We start from the raw sequence: 15,296 nt of genomic DNA, 5'->3' as shown, positions 1-15,296 counted from the left end.
CGGTCTCTCGACCTTTCGCCCATCTGGTTGCTCTTCTCTGCACCTTCTCCAATTTGTCCACATCGTTCCTGAGATGTAGCACCCAGAACTAGACAGAGCTAAGGCCTAATCCGCTCAGAATAGTGCGGCAAAGGAGCTCTCTGGCTGTGGATCCAAGGCGCAGACTGGAGAGAGGATTCTCTAGTGCTCTGGGAAGGGAAAGGAAGATGATCCCGAGGGGAGCCGTGGTGGATGCAGTGGAGGGGTCTCTGGTTTGTCTTTGGGAGGGGAAGGCAGCTCCTGGCCTCGCTCTCTGTTGGGGGGAACAAGGAGGAGAAGAGACGCCCGGGGACAAAGCAAACCCAGTTCCTTACCTGTGCTCCGGCGGATACTGGTTTTCAGGCATCATCTTTGGCATGTGCGTGGGCTGATGGGGCGGGCGGGGCATCGTGAAGGTTTGCTGCCGTGGCTCCTGGAGAGAGGGCGGGGCAGACGTCGGAGGAGCCCCCCGCAGCGGGCCTGGGGGCGCCCCACGGGCAGAGGTCTGCGCCGGGGGAGGAAGTGAGGCGCTCTGCTGGGCAGGGGACACCGGGGTGGCAGGTGGGGTTAATGGCTTGAACCCAGCCAGGGGCTTCCTGTCATAGGCACTGGGAAGAGAAGCGAGAGAGGACCCCGGGGCAGTGAGTATGGCAAGGCCACCGCTGCCCCCAATGCCCCAAGCTCATCTGTGGGTCCCGGCTGGCCAGCAGGGATGGCACTACGGCAGCCCCGGAGTGACAGACGGGCTGAATCACAGGGACCCGCTTAACGCCTGCCGCGTGCCGTCCTCCAGGGTAATTTTAGTCCCCACTCATTAAAAAGAAAAGAATTACTCATCGCCTTTCTTCCACCCCCCCGGCATGCGTGCAGGGGATTTTGCAGGAGTTAGCTGCCTGTTAACTCTACCCTCCGCAGGGCAGAGGTTGGTCCGGCCAACAGGTCACAACTGAGCAGCCGCTGGTGCTTGCTAGCGGTTGGACGGCTCTTGGGAAGAATCTGAGAGCCATGTAGATTTCGTTTCTGGGGATGAGCCCACGCACCCAGGCCTCCTGCAGACCTCTGGCTGTCTAAACTACTGCCTCGGTGCCCGTTAACAGGCCTAAAGAAACACCTTCTCTCGGAACGAAAGCCCAGCTCCCATGAGCATTGGGGGTTGGTTTCCGGCTTAGTCTGGCAATTGTGAACATGGCAACGCAAGGAAGTTTGATGCCGTGTGCAGCCAGGCACCGCTCATGCTTCCCTGGACTCAGGAATTTAATCTGGAAGCAGGTAGCTCTCAAATTTGCCCTCCAGCTAAGTCTGTCTGGTGTCCCAGCAGCACCTGTTTCCACGTCTCCCCAGTCCCCATAACGCCCCCACTTTCTGCAGCTCTGGGAGCAAATCCCAGGCCTACCTACCAATAATTGTAGAGGCACTTGTCTCCGTAGTTAGCACAGAGAGCCTGTTCGTGGCTGCAGGACGACAGCTCAGAGGAAGGGCTGTGCAGCTCCCGCTTGATCTTTGTTGGAGGTGGGGCATGAAGTACCACTGAAATCAGAAGAGGGAAGGAAGTGATTAACACGCATCACAGCATCTCTGTCTCCGTGCTCGGACTACCGCAGCAATCTGCTGGCATGGATTTCAGCACGCGCACAGCCGTGCGCGAGAAGGAAATGGAGAGCTACTTATGGCGCGTAATCGCGCACGTTAATTAGTACACAACAGGATGCGTTCCCGTCTGCAGCGAAATTAGGCAGGGCTCCGTTTTAGGCACCTTTGGGCTTAAAAGCTGAAATTTCTCTGTCCCTGTGTTGTGACAGTGACGAATGACCACCAGTTCCTGCTCGGGAGAGGGGGCTTAAAATCACGAGCTGCCCTGGCAAGCAGCCGGCTTGCTGTGCCACCGGGACTCAGCCCAGCCGGGCAGGCTGAAATTGCACCTGCCGTGCTGCCCAATGGCAGAGGCAGCGAGTTCTGGCCAGGAGCAAGTCCGGGCATCTTCGGTGCTTCCAGAAAGCAGCCTCGTGGCTGTAAAGCCTTCTATCCAGGACATCAAGCAACACCCATTTCTAAATGTCCCAGCACACCCGCGAGAGCCAGGAGCTTCATGGCAGAGGTCAGCCTGGCCCAGGAGGGCCAAGAATCAACCCTCCATTTCTCGCCCAGAAAGTGAACCTCGTCGCCGTCACTGGGGTTTAATGGCTTAGGAGCTGTTCCGTGGCTCTGCCATCCACTGCCTCGGAACACCAAGGGCTGGGAAAAGCCCGTACCCGTGGGGCAGGGGGCTCTGCCCCAGATCGGGCTTGGGAAGGAAAGTAAAGGGAATGTTAAGGGAGGCTTTGGGCCCAGCACAGCTTGCCCAAGTTGTGTGGGTTGGAGAACAAGGCGCCCTGGGAAAGGCAGCTCCTTCCGGCTCAGTGTGAAGAAGACAGCAGAAAATCAAAGTCTTGTGGTCGCTCCCATGCCAGCCATGGCCAGAGGAGACCAGCTCGGAGCAGTGACGGGCCCCAGCTCCGAGTTAGCTAGAACTGCAGCGAGACATCAGCACACGCCTAAACAGCTGCCGCCAACTTCCTGGAGCTACTGTCGCCGGCCAGACGGGAGCCACCGGCCCATGCGCCTGGTCTGGCCTTGTACCCGCCATTCTCCCATGCAGGGCTTCGCCTGCATCCCTCCCAAGTGCAGGACGCCTCCAGCAGGCCCCCAGGCCGATCTCCAGCCGCTCTAGCCCCCAGAGCGGCCCAGGAGGACAGAGGGGACGTCGGCCACCAGGAAGTTTCCGAGGCACGTTTCCGCGGGCAGGACATGTGCCTGCGACTGCTGCTTCCCAGCTGTACCGGTGCGGCAGGTTTCCAACAGAGGACGGTGGAGCACAACCAGGGCTGGGGCGCCCCGGCTCTTCCCCACACCTCCCCTCCGAGCAGCCAGGAGCCGGGGGTCGGATGACAGCCGAGCTCTGCAGACGCCGCAGCTGCGCTGGTGGGGAGTTACGGGCCCCGTTTGCCTCGGGCAGTCGAGTCCTCTCAGGTGGCAAATTAAGGCCTTCGGGGGCTCAAGTAAGTCTGGCTGGTACCGCTGCTCTAACTGCCACCTGCATGGCTTCTGGGCAGAGAAGCCTCACCCCGGCAGGCCGAGGAGACCATCAGCGGATCCTGCCGTTGCGGGGAACCAGCTTAGCACCCCGGGAAGGGGGAGCAGCTAGGCTGGGTGCTGACGGGAGCAGTCTGGGGAGCCGGGGAAGGCAGGCGGCACTTGGGGGCTTAAACGCACGAGAAAACAGGCAACGTTGGTTACCGCACAAAGCCAACAATTACCACTGCTGTGGGAGGGGGAGGCCTGGGTCAGAGCGCCCGGGTGCGCAGGAACTCAGCACCAGCTGCCACCCCGCAGGCACGACACCCACCTGGCTGGAGATGGCACGCGGTGGGGAAGCCGTTCCACACCCCCCGGGGGTTCACCAGACAGGGTCCCTTTAAAACCCAAAGCAGGTCGCTCTGGTCCAGGCAGCCCCGGACGTCCTCGCAGCCTCTGCTCCCGAGGCACCATTTTTAAACCTGCTCAAAGGCTCGGCCCATTCCCCTTCGCCAGGGAGGCCAGGACGCCACAGCCGGGCACCACGGAGGAGTGGAGCGTCAGTCCCACGCAGGCTGGGCACTTCCCCCGGAACACCAGGAGAAACCGGCCCTGCCCAAGCGCTCGCAGCCCCCCGCAAGCACCCCGGGCCTGGGAAAGACACCAAGGGAGGCGTCACAACCAAGTCACTCTCCAGGTCTCACTCCAACCAGGAGAGGGGCAGAGTCCACCCTGGGGCAAGGCTGGAGGGCGAAGGGTGCAGCGGCTTGGAAACCTCGGAAGGGGCGGGGCGAAGGTGGAAGGGCAGGGCCATGACTGGAGGGGGCGGGGCTTAGGGCAGTCAGACCTCACCATTCCCAGGCCCACAGCTGTGTGGAGCAGCACCGGAGCGGCACTTTGAAAGAGCCCAGCGCTCTGGCCGCCGCAGCTTCGGTGCTCTTTGAAACGTCGGGCCCTGGGGCAACTGCCCCTGTGCCCCCCACATCCGTGGGCCTGGGCAGAGGCCGCTCAGCTGGCGACGTGAGTGTGCACACGGAGACGGCCTGCCCTTCCCTGCCAGGGGCTGCGCTGGGCTCTCACACCTGTGCCCTGCTCTGGGCTGGGCCGAGGACTCTCTCTCTGGACTGGTCCTTGCTGCCGCAAAGGGAGAAGCACTTAGCAGGGTAGACTGATTTAGCAGGCCCCTTCTCCCTCAGTAAGCAGCGGCCCCACTTCCCGAGCAGACAGGGCTGCCCCTCGGTGTATCGCGCATTAATTCCCGCCCCCAGGGAGAGCCCCCCCCTCACCCCGCTTCAGCCTGGCCTTGCTGAGCAGCAGGGAAAGCAAAAGGAAACGGGATTCTGGAGGCACGCCAGCTGCCAATCACAGGCGTGTTCCTCTCCAACAGCCTCTGTGTGTTCTTTGCCGGGGCTGTTTTTCCGCCCCAGCACAATGGGGCCTGGTTGTTCATTGAGGATGTCTGCAAGCGGGCCCCGCCCTCCATTCACAACCAATTTGGAACGCTCCATTCATGCAGAGACCGAAAAAAACAAGCCCTCCCGCGCGGCACAGCCATTCAAGCCAAGAAAAAAAAAAAAAAAAGGGGGGGAAAATGATGCTGCAGCTCGTAACAGAGCCCAGCTGGCCGCAGGGAGAGGCCAGTGCCGGGTGCAGCGTTTGCATAAGGAATTAAAACCCGCAGGAACGGCCTCGTGCCGTGTTCGCGCCAAACGAGCGGGGGTGTGCGACTCGGCCCATGCTGAGGGCCAGAAGCCCCATTCAGTTGCGGGGTGGGGGGAGTTTAACTCAGGCTCTTTTGTTCTGGGTGCCAGGGTCTGGCACCGTCTCCTCTGCTGGCATGGGGCTCCCCCGCCCCTCCCTGCTCACCGGGAGGAAAGAGGATCGGCCTGGCCACTGCAACCCAGCTTTGCTCTGGGGACCCACAGACACCCCCATCCTCTGAAGTGACTGAGGAGCTCGGCTGGCCACAAGCACAGACTCACTGTAGAGGATGCTCCATGGACCGGCTGGGGAAAAATACCCTTCAACAGCTGGTTGTAGGGGCTTAGAGCACCTGCCTCTCCCAGGCTGCACTTGAGCTGGAATCATGACCCCTGCCATGGCCCGCCTGGGAACAGGGCCTATTTCTGCCACAGCTCCGGCCAGCTCATTGCAGACCAGACATAAGAACCAAAGGTCCACCAAGCCCAGTACCCGGTCTTCCCCCGGTGGCCAATACCAGTCGACCTCAGGGAACAAACAGAACAGGGAATCACCAAGTGATCCATCTTGTTCGCCCATTCCCAGCTTCTGACCGAGATGGAGGACACTACCCCGGCCCGTCCTGGCCCGCCGACGGACCTCTCCTCCGTGACTTTATCCAGCTCGTTTCTAAACCCCGCTACAGAAGAAAGTGGGGGTGAGGAGGCCACGCTCAGAAAACCATCTGCCACCATACTCTGTCGAGCTCTGCCACAGAGCCCACGAGGCAAATGCAGAAGACGACGACCTCGGACAAAGCGGAGAAGATCTGAGGCTGAAGGACCACAGCTGGAGAACTGCTGGGATCAGACGGTAGTTTTGTCCCGAGACAGAGCGACATAAGAGGCTTGTAGATGACCTGTGCCCCACTCCGCTCCCCAGCGTTTCAGTCAAATAAGTCACAGTCAAACCTGCAGGTAGGACGCGGCACACTGGCAGGCAGAGCCTGTCCACAAGACCCAGCAGGGACCTAGGAATCAAAGCGACTGGAAGCCATTACTGCCACCAGCCCAAGAGGGCGGCTGGCGTGGGCGCTGCCTGGGAAAAGCTCCCCACACCAGAGCAAGGAGACAGCACCGAGGTCTCAAAGACTGGGGGGGGGGACTCGCACGTGTGCTCCCAACCTTTCAATTCCACTGCGCTGCACTATAATTACAAGCTGGAAAAAGCAAGGGAACCGTCTAAGTATAGCAAAGGTCAGGGAGCGCGCCTGGTTGCGGGGGGGGCGGCGGCCAGGAAGGGACTGGAGTTAGCCCATGTCTCAGCTGGCCAGGTAAGTGATCTGTCACCCTGGAGCTCAGCTCTAGGCTGGGGCAGCCCCACACGGGGGAGACTGGAGCCTCTGTGCAGCTGCTGGCAAAGGGACCCATCCCCCGGCCCAGCCTGGCTTTCATTACAGCCTTTGATTGTGTTTCACCCGCTCAGCCTGACGGCGCTTTCAGGAGTCAGACCAGCAACCGCCACTCTAGGCACGCTGCCCACCTGGGTACCCAGTGCTAGAGATTTCCTGTCAGCAGTGGGGCAAGAGGCTGTTGGAAAAAAGCAGATGCCGGCCCCGGCGTCCTGCGCTGGTCTTTGCGGGAGGGGTTCTCAACCTCTCCCACACTGTGGGGAAAAGGTTTGGGCACCATTGTAAAGGGGGAGTGGCAGCAACACCCCAGAGTGACTCGCAACCCCCATTTTATGAACCCTCTGGGGCTAGATCTTCTAGACCTCTTCTGGCCTCAAAATAAAGCTCAGGAGAGAGTCAGGGTGAGAATCCCAAGCAGTGAGAATGACACTTTGCGAGCATTAGCCGAAGCCTTCAGCATCGCCCAGTTCCGTGTCAGCCTGGGGCTCTGATTTCCTCGGCTGTTGGAAGCCCGATCCAGCCCTGCCTGGCGCGCTGAGGCTCCAGCGCAGGGGAGAAAGACGGAACGGGTTCTCCTGTGGGAACCAGGAGACCCAGAGCCATTCACAACTAAGTCCAAGGCCAGCTTCCGAGTCCAGCCCCGCAGCAGGAACGTGTGCCTAGCCCCTTTCTCCACCGCGCTCCCTCTGAGGGGATGCAGCTGACTCAAGTTCCGGACCAGACTTAGGGTCAGTAGAAACAAGCTCCAAGAAGACCAACAAATGCACATTCTTTGCCACCAACATGTGAAAGCCGCCAGCACCGGAGAACAGGATCAGCTGGCTCCGCTGCCTTGGACGTTCCCAGGGCGTCCAGCCATAAGGCGCCACCTTGCTTGGCTGGCTCATTTCACCGCCCTGTGCCCTTCAGGCTGTACTTAATCCTCTGGGCGTGCACACCCGGGCCATGTGCCCTTGAAGCAGAATACCAGCTTTCTAGGTTTCAACCACAAAACCACTTTTCCTCTGCAGCGAAAGCAATGGGCCTCTATTCGCTCTAACGACAGAAGATGTTCCCGGGCCGGAGGGAAAAGCTGGCGTCCAACAAACACGCTTGAGGGAACACCACGAATGCAACAGCCTGTTAGACAGCTCGGCGCTGACCCTGCAGCAGCCAATCCCCGCGGAGCACCCCTGGGGGGGCCACGCAGAGAGCAGCCGTTATGGAGCTCAAGGCAGGAACGGGGCCTTGGAATACTTGCCTGCCTGCGACTAGCCACCTGCTGAATGGGCCTGAGGGGCCAGAACAAGTTGCATGCAGAGCTGGGAGTCCCTGTAAGATGAGAAGACTGGCTCAGGAGAGAGTCCAATGTGGCCCTGCTGATTAGCAAGCGCCCAAACCGAAGGTTTTGTTTCTACAGAATTGCACCTGCTTGGGTGCACATAGAAACATTTATTCTGCACATGAATGGAAAAGATCGAGGGGCCATTGATCCCCTCTCTGTCCTTTGCTCCAGCTACGTACTAGCACCTCCCACACTCTGCGCACACCCGGCTTCAGCCACTTCTGCGAAATGAACGTTACCTCCACCACCGGGTCGTGCTGAAAACACCATTCAGCCTTTAGTGCTTGAGTCTGAGGGGAACCTCAGACCCGGCTCCCTTATCCCGTGGGCAGCCAAGGATACTTTCTCCTATCCATTATAATAGCATACAATGAGGCTTGGCAGAATTGCATTTGGATATATACACAGAGGCATGCAACTTCAGCCGAGAATACCAACGTTCAGTTGAAGCATTTATTTCACTAGACCAATTTAATTGCTGACAGTTGTGCAAGATGACTGGGTTTAAATATTTTCCTTGAAAGTTCACAGGCACAGGAAGTTAGAGTCGGTGTCCGAATAATTATTTAATGACCGCAGCCACTGAGATTCCCCAGGTAATGTTTTGTCAGCAGTTAAAACAAACTACCGCATGTCAAAACAGCCAGAGGAAATACCTCTAAATCAGACTGAAGTTCTCAGGCATCATTTTTCTCCCTTTGCCTGTCTGTACATTTTAACTGGCATCCATAGACATATCGATCCGCTTGTGCGTTTGGTGCATTTCTGAGCCCAGATATAACACGCCATACGGTGGCCCTGACACCTGTGAGTGCATAAGACTCCAGTTTGCTGGTAGGGACGACCTAATCCAAAGCTGTGAAATTAACAGCAAAACCCGGGTAACAGTTTTGCTACCCAAAGCCGCCTCTGTATTTTCAAACTCTTGGCAAGGTGCAGCTGACAAGCTCCAGCCCTGAGACTGCCAAGCAGAGAGTCTGCTGCAGAACAGAGCATGTGGTGGGCAGAGAGGGTCGCTCTGGGCACAGTTTGTCCTCCAGAGAGGCATTTGTGGGGCCGGAAAAGAGTCATCCTGCATTCTTGTGGCGGCAGCTTGTCAGCTCCGCCTAGAGTGGAGCGGGAGAGCATTATCATGTGTTATTGCATAACAGCAGGATGAAGCACAGGAGCAAATAAGGACAAGTTTGTCATTTGTGTTGACGGTGTCCCTTTAAGCAACTGGAGGTCAGCGGTCCCTGAAAGCCGAGCCCTCGGGCAGCCTCCCAGGAGAGATTCGGGTGCCGCTCTGCTGTTTCGCAGAGCGCGTTTCTGCTGGTGGCGCACATAACAAAATTTATTCCACCCAGGAGGGAAAAATTTGAAGAGACCCTGGCAGAGGTCAGTGCCAAAGACCTCACGTGCAACAAGAAACACAGCGTTCTTCCCTCAGCCTGCATCCCCGGGCCTTCCTCGGCACAGAAGCCCAAGCCCCCCCGTGTGTCCCTTCCTGCTATTGGACCCTTCAGCCTCTAAAAGGAAAGCGACTGGAGACCAAGCCGGCCCCCAGCCCAAAGGGGCCCTGCTAGGAGCTTTTGTGCCCTGTCATATTTGTATCCCTCTGAATGGGCCGGAGAAGGATAAGAGAAGCCTACCAAGGGGTAAGCCCCAAAGGACTTAGGCTGCAAGGGAGAGTCCCGGAAGTTCCTCTAGACATGGGGCAACTTTAGAGCTGTCCCAGTAGGGCTGGTCCCAGGCAGTGCCACTAAGAGACAGCTGAGTTTTCTCCCTCCCGCGGGTGGGGGAGAGAGGCAGAAGGAAGCCAACAAGCCAAGCCTGGCTACCACCAGCCTCCAAGACACACTCCTTCCCCTGCAGGTGCCAGACTCCCCTCCCTATTTGCTCCTTGCCCTCAGGCCAGAGGAGAGCCTGGAAGAATCCCAGTCAGGGCTCAAGTCCTGCCCAGCTGCCCTGAGTGTCGCCTGCATGACTCTTCCTAAGGAGGCGGGAGGCAATCAGAGTCCCTCCAAACCTCCTGCTTTAATTCAAGTGTAGGCACCACAGCCTGGGAGAGGCCCCGGGCTACCCCAGCAAGACGGCTGTGGCACCAAGCCTGCGGAGAGCCCCCGACATAGCCATCCACCACTTCTTCCCTTGCCCCTCTGCATCAGGCGCTCTAGGGCAGCGGTTCCCAAACGTTTCACTAGCCTGGACCCCCAGTCTCCCCCAAACCATTCGCAGACCCCCATCACAGCCCATTCGAGCCCCTGTGTGCACGTCATTAAAGGAAACCACAACACAGATTTTCGGACGGCAATTAACAACAGCCTCGGAAGAGATTTAATTTGAAAATAATACTAGGTTGGACTTTGCAATTTATTTGAAACTTATTTTCTATGCTCATTTTAATTTATCTTTTATACGGTCCCCTTGCAATGCCCTCTTGGATACCCGGCCGTCCATGGACCCCAGCTTGGGAAACACACTCCTAGCTTACAAGGGCGGGAGGATGAACCGCCTTAGCTGAAGGGAGGAAAAAAAAAAAAAAAATGTGTAGCGCCGCTACTCTGTAAAACCTAGATGTCGATTTGGAGTTACCGAGGCAGCCTCCTTACGAGCCAGAAACCCCTCTTCACTCGAGTCAGGCCAGTCACAGTCTCCTTCTGCAGAGGCAAGGCACATTCAAACCACTGGGTCCCCAGCAGCTTGTCCCCTTTGGCTCTCTACAAACCCCCCAGTGACATTTCGGCTCCCTCCATGCTGCTCTGGTTACAGAGGAGCAATCTGTCCAGAGGCGCATTTATAAAAGCTTCTGCCAAAGGAGTCACACCCCCCCCCACACACACAGACAGAGCAGTTTATATTGCTCCCGGCCAGAACGAGAAGGGTTGGGCTGCAATATCAACAAAGACCTGTGCTTCTGACTCCAGGCCTGCCTTTTATCTTGAGGCAGAGAGAGAGAGAGAGAAAGTAAAAATGTTTGCTGTCTGGAGCAGTTACGTGGCAAGCTGCCCACTCGCTCAGGAGCAATCAGAGAGCAATAATTAACACGCCTTTACAGTAGCATAAGATACTCGGCTGCATGCTGGGACAAAGTTTAAGCAAAGAATCCGTTCTACTGCAGGCTAAATTTGATTTCCTTCATGTTCGGTAGCTGTGTGACTTAGTACAAAGGCCTATTAATAAGTACTGAGCTGGTATTTATGTCTGCAGCTAACAATCCAAAACCATCCTGCTTTTATGGAGCCTCTAATGACAGCATGGTCAGCCCAAAACACGGAGGGAGAACGCACAGACAAGCAGCTTGCTGCAGCTAAAGGGGGAAAAAAGGCAGAGCAGCTCAGGTGTTTTCTATCATGCACTGTGACTAAGGAACAATTCTCTCTCTGATGCAATTCACAAGGGACTGCATCTTCTTCCATCTTCTCTTAAACACGCCTGCTTGCCAGTGACTAATGCATCCTCATGCTGCTCAGGTTTCACCAGTCAGCTTTGCCCTTGACAGGCTACAACTCTAAAAGCTTCACTGCTGTCAAGGCCATCACCGAGAGATGTTAGCTGACCAAGTAGCATTGCACCTGTGCCCCTATCAGATTGCCCAGAACACAACAGCTTTTAAAATCAATCGATCAATCAATCAGTTGCTGTTATGAAGAATCCGAGAGTTCATGGGTAGCCCTGCAGTTGCTAGAATATCCCCTCACCCCCTAGTCAGTCAAGACAGGAAACTTAGAAATACAGCCTCATCTCAGGCACCAAACCCAGGCAAGGCTGCATGCTACCTCCTTTTTAACCAGAGCCAGTAACACAAGTTCATGCAGAAAACAACTACAGAGTGAACCTCTCTAATCTGGCACCCGTGGGACGTGACTGGTGCTGGACAAGAGAATTTGCCAAACAATAGGAGGTCATATTGTCTAGAAGCATTACCAATGCTTCCACTGCTTACTGGGCTCTTAGGAGACATTTGGGGTAAATTACAGCTAAATAACAGCACAGAACACTGAGAGCCAGGACTGGAGGCTGGAAACAAAATTTTTTGGGACATCGGGAAACTTGACCACACCCACAATAAGTGGTCATCCTGACTGACGAAAATCGTGCTGGATTATGGATGTTGCCGGATGAGAGAGTTCCAGATTAGAGAGGTTCAACCTGCCCATTTACACTGTGGTGATAAGGGAACAAAAGGCCGCATGGTATTTTGCGCAACAGTTAGGACATTGGTATGTTTTGCTGTGAAATGATCTATCAGCTACAGAGTTACTTACAGTTATCGGACTGAAAATCTGGGACAAACTGTTCGTCATCAGGAACTTGGGCTGGAAAAAAAAATGTTGTAGCATAAGTTTAGTTGCTCCAAATACACATACATAAGCAAACTGTAAAAAAGGCCAAGAAGGGAAGACTTGCCTTCAGCTAACCAAGCCTCCTGAAGCTGGCTGAGATCCTGGAACAGTTCTGGAACAGAATAAAAGAATTGTGTCGACCACTTCCAAAAAGGTTCAGCTTATACGGAGAACGGAGGAAGTATGGACAACTTCAAGCAAATCTTAAAGGAGAAGTGGGAGCTTAGCTACCTTCTGAATCATGCGCCAGATCTGTGTCCAAAAACTTCCTTTTTCTGTCTATCACTGGCCGGCCTCGGCATTCCTCCGGGTACGACTGCTGAAAGAGAGAGCATGCAGCAAGTGTGAAGGACACAGCAAGTTACTGGAGCCGGCACACGCTGGAAGGAGGGAAAGAAATTGCAGGGCAGAAGAGAGGGAGCACAGAAAGCTCTCGGGAGGCACAGACAAAAAAAAGGACTTACCCCTGGGACCAGGAAAGGGACTTGCTGATCATAAAAGCCGTCCATTGCTCTTTAGTAGCCCCGGAAATGTTCTCAGCATGGAAGCCAATCCCAGAGACGGAGAGTTTTTGTCAAGTTGCTCCTCTGGCTGGTTGAAGACTGGGGAACGAGAAAGATGCAAAGCCTCAAGATTTGCCTTTAAGCCTGAGCAGACCTCCCCTTGTCCCCGGCATGGAAAGAACACTGCCTGCAAGAGCTTTACAGATTAGCTGCTGGGCTCAACACACCCACCCACCCACCCACCCACACAACGTTTAAAGACTAATCCAGTTACTCTCTGTCATTTTCTCCCCTTGCCAATTAACTTGCTCTGATCGATCACCTTCATTCACGAGTTTCTCCTCTATAACCGATCTTCTTGCTTGGAACAGAGAGGTCACAACCTTTAGTTGGTGATGTCACAGAGTTGCTATGGAAACTGCTGTGACATCACTAATGATTGATTACAACCGCTTAAAAGCAAGCATATGGGCAAAGGCGGGGATTACAAGGCAGAGATCACATTGCCCAGAGTACAAATATTTTCTCTCTCCATGGATAAAAGATAGCTAAAAATAGCTATAAGTCCATGGAAGGTAAGTCCCAGTTTACTTAATGATATGAAAGAACAAATCTACCAAAAGACAACAGAAAACAAAGCTTAACTCTTCTGGGTAAGAGAGGGAATACTTTTCTAGGAGCCATTTTAATGGAATGAAAATCACGGTTTTAGGAAAACCAAACGGCTTCCCCCGCCCCTCGTGTTCGAGAAGATAAACACACTGTAACAAACAGCGACTGCTTTCTACCCGTTCGGCTGACACTGAAGCCAACATAAAGGGGAAAAAATCACTACTCCCTCACACTGTTGACGCAACTCTTGCCGTACCAGAAGCCGGACTCTTGTAAATTAATCAAAGTGCAACTTACACTGACTTGTTTTTGAAAACTTTGAGTAGCTGTGGGCTGACGGGGAGGACAAGACTGTGGTGCCCCAACATTTGCAGTAGTTTTTGTTTATTTTTATTTTTATTTTTAAAAAGCTGCCAAAGGCCCATCAGCCTTCCCCTCTCCGTGAGCAGAGCTAAGGAATGCAGTAGTTAAATGTTCAGCGTGAAGACCAAAAAATGTACACCCCAAGTTTCAGAACCCCTAGGAGGAGCAGGAGCTTCCCAGCTTTCCCATCCAGCATCGTCTCTCGCAGCCTTAAACCTGCTCTTAAAATGTCAGCCCTGCTTCAACACTCCGCAGGGCAGGAAAGAATGCCAAGGCCAAGCCACCAGCCCAAAAATCCTTCACAGCTCGTGCTTGGGTCCAGTTATTTAATAACAGCGGCATTTGGAGAGGGCTCGTGCGTTTAACCCAGCTCCTTCCCCGCCTGCTCCCTTCTCTGTGCCCCCAGGAAAGTTTTAACACAGTCCAACAATAAAATTAGCATCCCCTCCCCCACAGTGCCAATCTGGCCTTAGCTTTATGAATGGAAGAGGGAGCAGCAGCAGGTAGAGTGTAACTGGATCCCCAGAGCAGGGCCCCATTCACAAAACAAGGCACACACTTCCCAGCTTTCCCCATTCATGAAACTCCTTCAGATGCGCCCCTCCTCCCCCGCAGCCCTAGGAGAGACACTCAGCCCCCACCCCCGCGGAGCGAGGGAAGCTCAGCGTTTCATTCACACAAAACCAGGTCCATTCACAAATCGCCCACATTCGTAGCCCAGCGAGCAGCCGCGGCCGAGCTGAGCGGTTCCGAGCAGGCGGCCGCGCGCCGCTGCACACTCCAGCCCCATCCACCTGCGGCCGCCCCACACCCCCTGCGCCCCAAAATCTGCCCACCCCACCCCGCCCCGCCCCCCCAGGGACCGCTCAGCCACCGCCTGCACGGCGACTTAACTCCGCTCCCTGTGTTCTGCAAACACGCATCGCCGGGCACCCCCAAATCCACGCCTGGCGCCCCAGGTCCTCCCAGGTCCAGTCGCTGCACCCCCCCCCTGTGAGCCCCAGTCTGCGCCTCCATCCCAGCGCGGCCCCCACGTGGACCTCCACGACTGCGCCCCCCCTTACACACCATCCGCCTGCGCCCCCCACTGCGGCCCCCCATCCCTGCGCCCCCCCACTTGCACCTCATCCTCCTGCGCCCTCCACTGCGCGCCCCCGACCCCTGAGCGCCCCCACTGAATCCCCCCGACCCCCGAGCGCCCCCCAATCTGCATCCCCACCGATCCCTGCGCGCCCATTGACCCCGCGCGCCCCCACCTGCACCCCACCGACCCCTGTGTCCCCCACCTGCACCTCCACCGATCTCCGCGCACCCCCTACCTGCACCCCCATAGAGCACTGTGCGTCCATCCACCCCTGCGCGCCCCTCTGTGCCCTGCGCGCTCCCACCTTCACCCCTCCGAATCCTGCGCGCCCCCATCCTCCTGCGCGCCCCCCCGGACCCCAACGGCCCTTTCGCGCCCCCATCCTCCTGCGCCCCCATCCTCCTGCGCGCCCCCCCAGACCCTACCGGCCCCTTCGCGCCCCCATCCTCCTGCGCCCCCCACCTGCGCCCCCATCCTCCTGCGCGCCCCCCCAGACCCCACCGGCCTCTTCGCGCCCCCATCCTCCTGCGCGCCCCCCCAGACCCCACCGGCCCCTTCGCACCCCCTCCCCCTGTGCGGCCCTCCGGCCCGCGCTCACCGGCTGCCGTAGCCCTTCGCCGCCTCTGCCGCTGCTGCCGCCGCCGCGGAGTCGCTCGGAGCTGGAGCCTTCGGGCGGCCTGAACCCGAGCTGCCTCCTGAGCCCGCCCACCCCGCCTCTATTGGCCCACAGCCCCTCCAGGAGCTGTCAATCACTGCTTGTTTACCCTTTCAGCCGCCCAATGGGCTGCGTCGCGGCGAGCCTCCCGTTCTGATTGGTCGCAGTGGCCTAGCGGAGCGCTCTGCGCCCGCCTCCTCCCAGCACGGAGAGCCATAATTTATTCTCTAGGGAGCGCCGGCCAATCGGCGCCTCCTGATTTGCATGAGC

The 15,296-nt window shown here is 56.8% G+C and overlaps 1 protein-coding gene across 3 annotated transcripts in view; it reads right to left on the bottom strand.

Annotated features, from left to right (window-relative positions):
• The window catches only part of ETV5 (ETS variant transcription factor 5), a 28,046-nt gene extending 12,998 nt beyond the window's left edge, over positions 1 to 15,048 (bottom strand). The window contains exons 1-7 of one of the 3 annotated variants that reach the window (XM_075003803.1): positions 14,970 to 15,048; positions 12,274 to 12,411; positions 12,041 to 12,125; positions 11,874 to 11,921; positions 11,732 to 11,782; positions 1,416 to 1,545; positions 354 to 626 (exon numbers count right to left, since the gene is read on the bottom strand). In XM_075003803.1, coding sequence (XP_074859904.1) covers positions 354 to 626; positions 1,416 to 1,545; positions 11,732 to 11,782; positions 11,874 to 11,921; positions 12,041 to 12,125; positions 12,274 to 12,318 — 632 coding nt within the window. In that variant the 5' untranslated portion in view covers positions 12,319 to 12,411; positions 14,970 to 15,048. Of the gene's footprint in view, positions 1 to 353; positions 627 to 1,415; positions 1,546 to 11,731; positions 11,783 to 11,873; positions 11,922 to 12,040; positions 12,129 to 12,273; positions 12,412 to 13,221; positions 13,242 to 14,969 lie in introns of those variants that run through there. The other 2 variants (XM_075003800.1, XM_075003801.1) reach the window with 2 other exon arrangements.
• Between the last annotated feature and the right edge of the window lie 248 nt (positions 15,049 to 15,296).

The sequence above is a fragment of the Carettochelys insculpta genome, chromosome 10, assembly GCF_033958435.1.
Source record: "Carettochelys insculpta isolate YL-2023 chromosome 10, ASM3395843v1, whole genome shotgun sequence".
Taxonomy (NCBI): domain Eukaryota; kingdom Metazoa; phylum Chordata; order Testudines; family Carettochelyidae; genus Carettochelys; species Carettochelys insculpta.
Note: the sequence above shows the minus strand (reverse complement) of the source record. Positions and strands in the feature narration are given on the sequence as shown.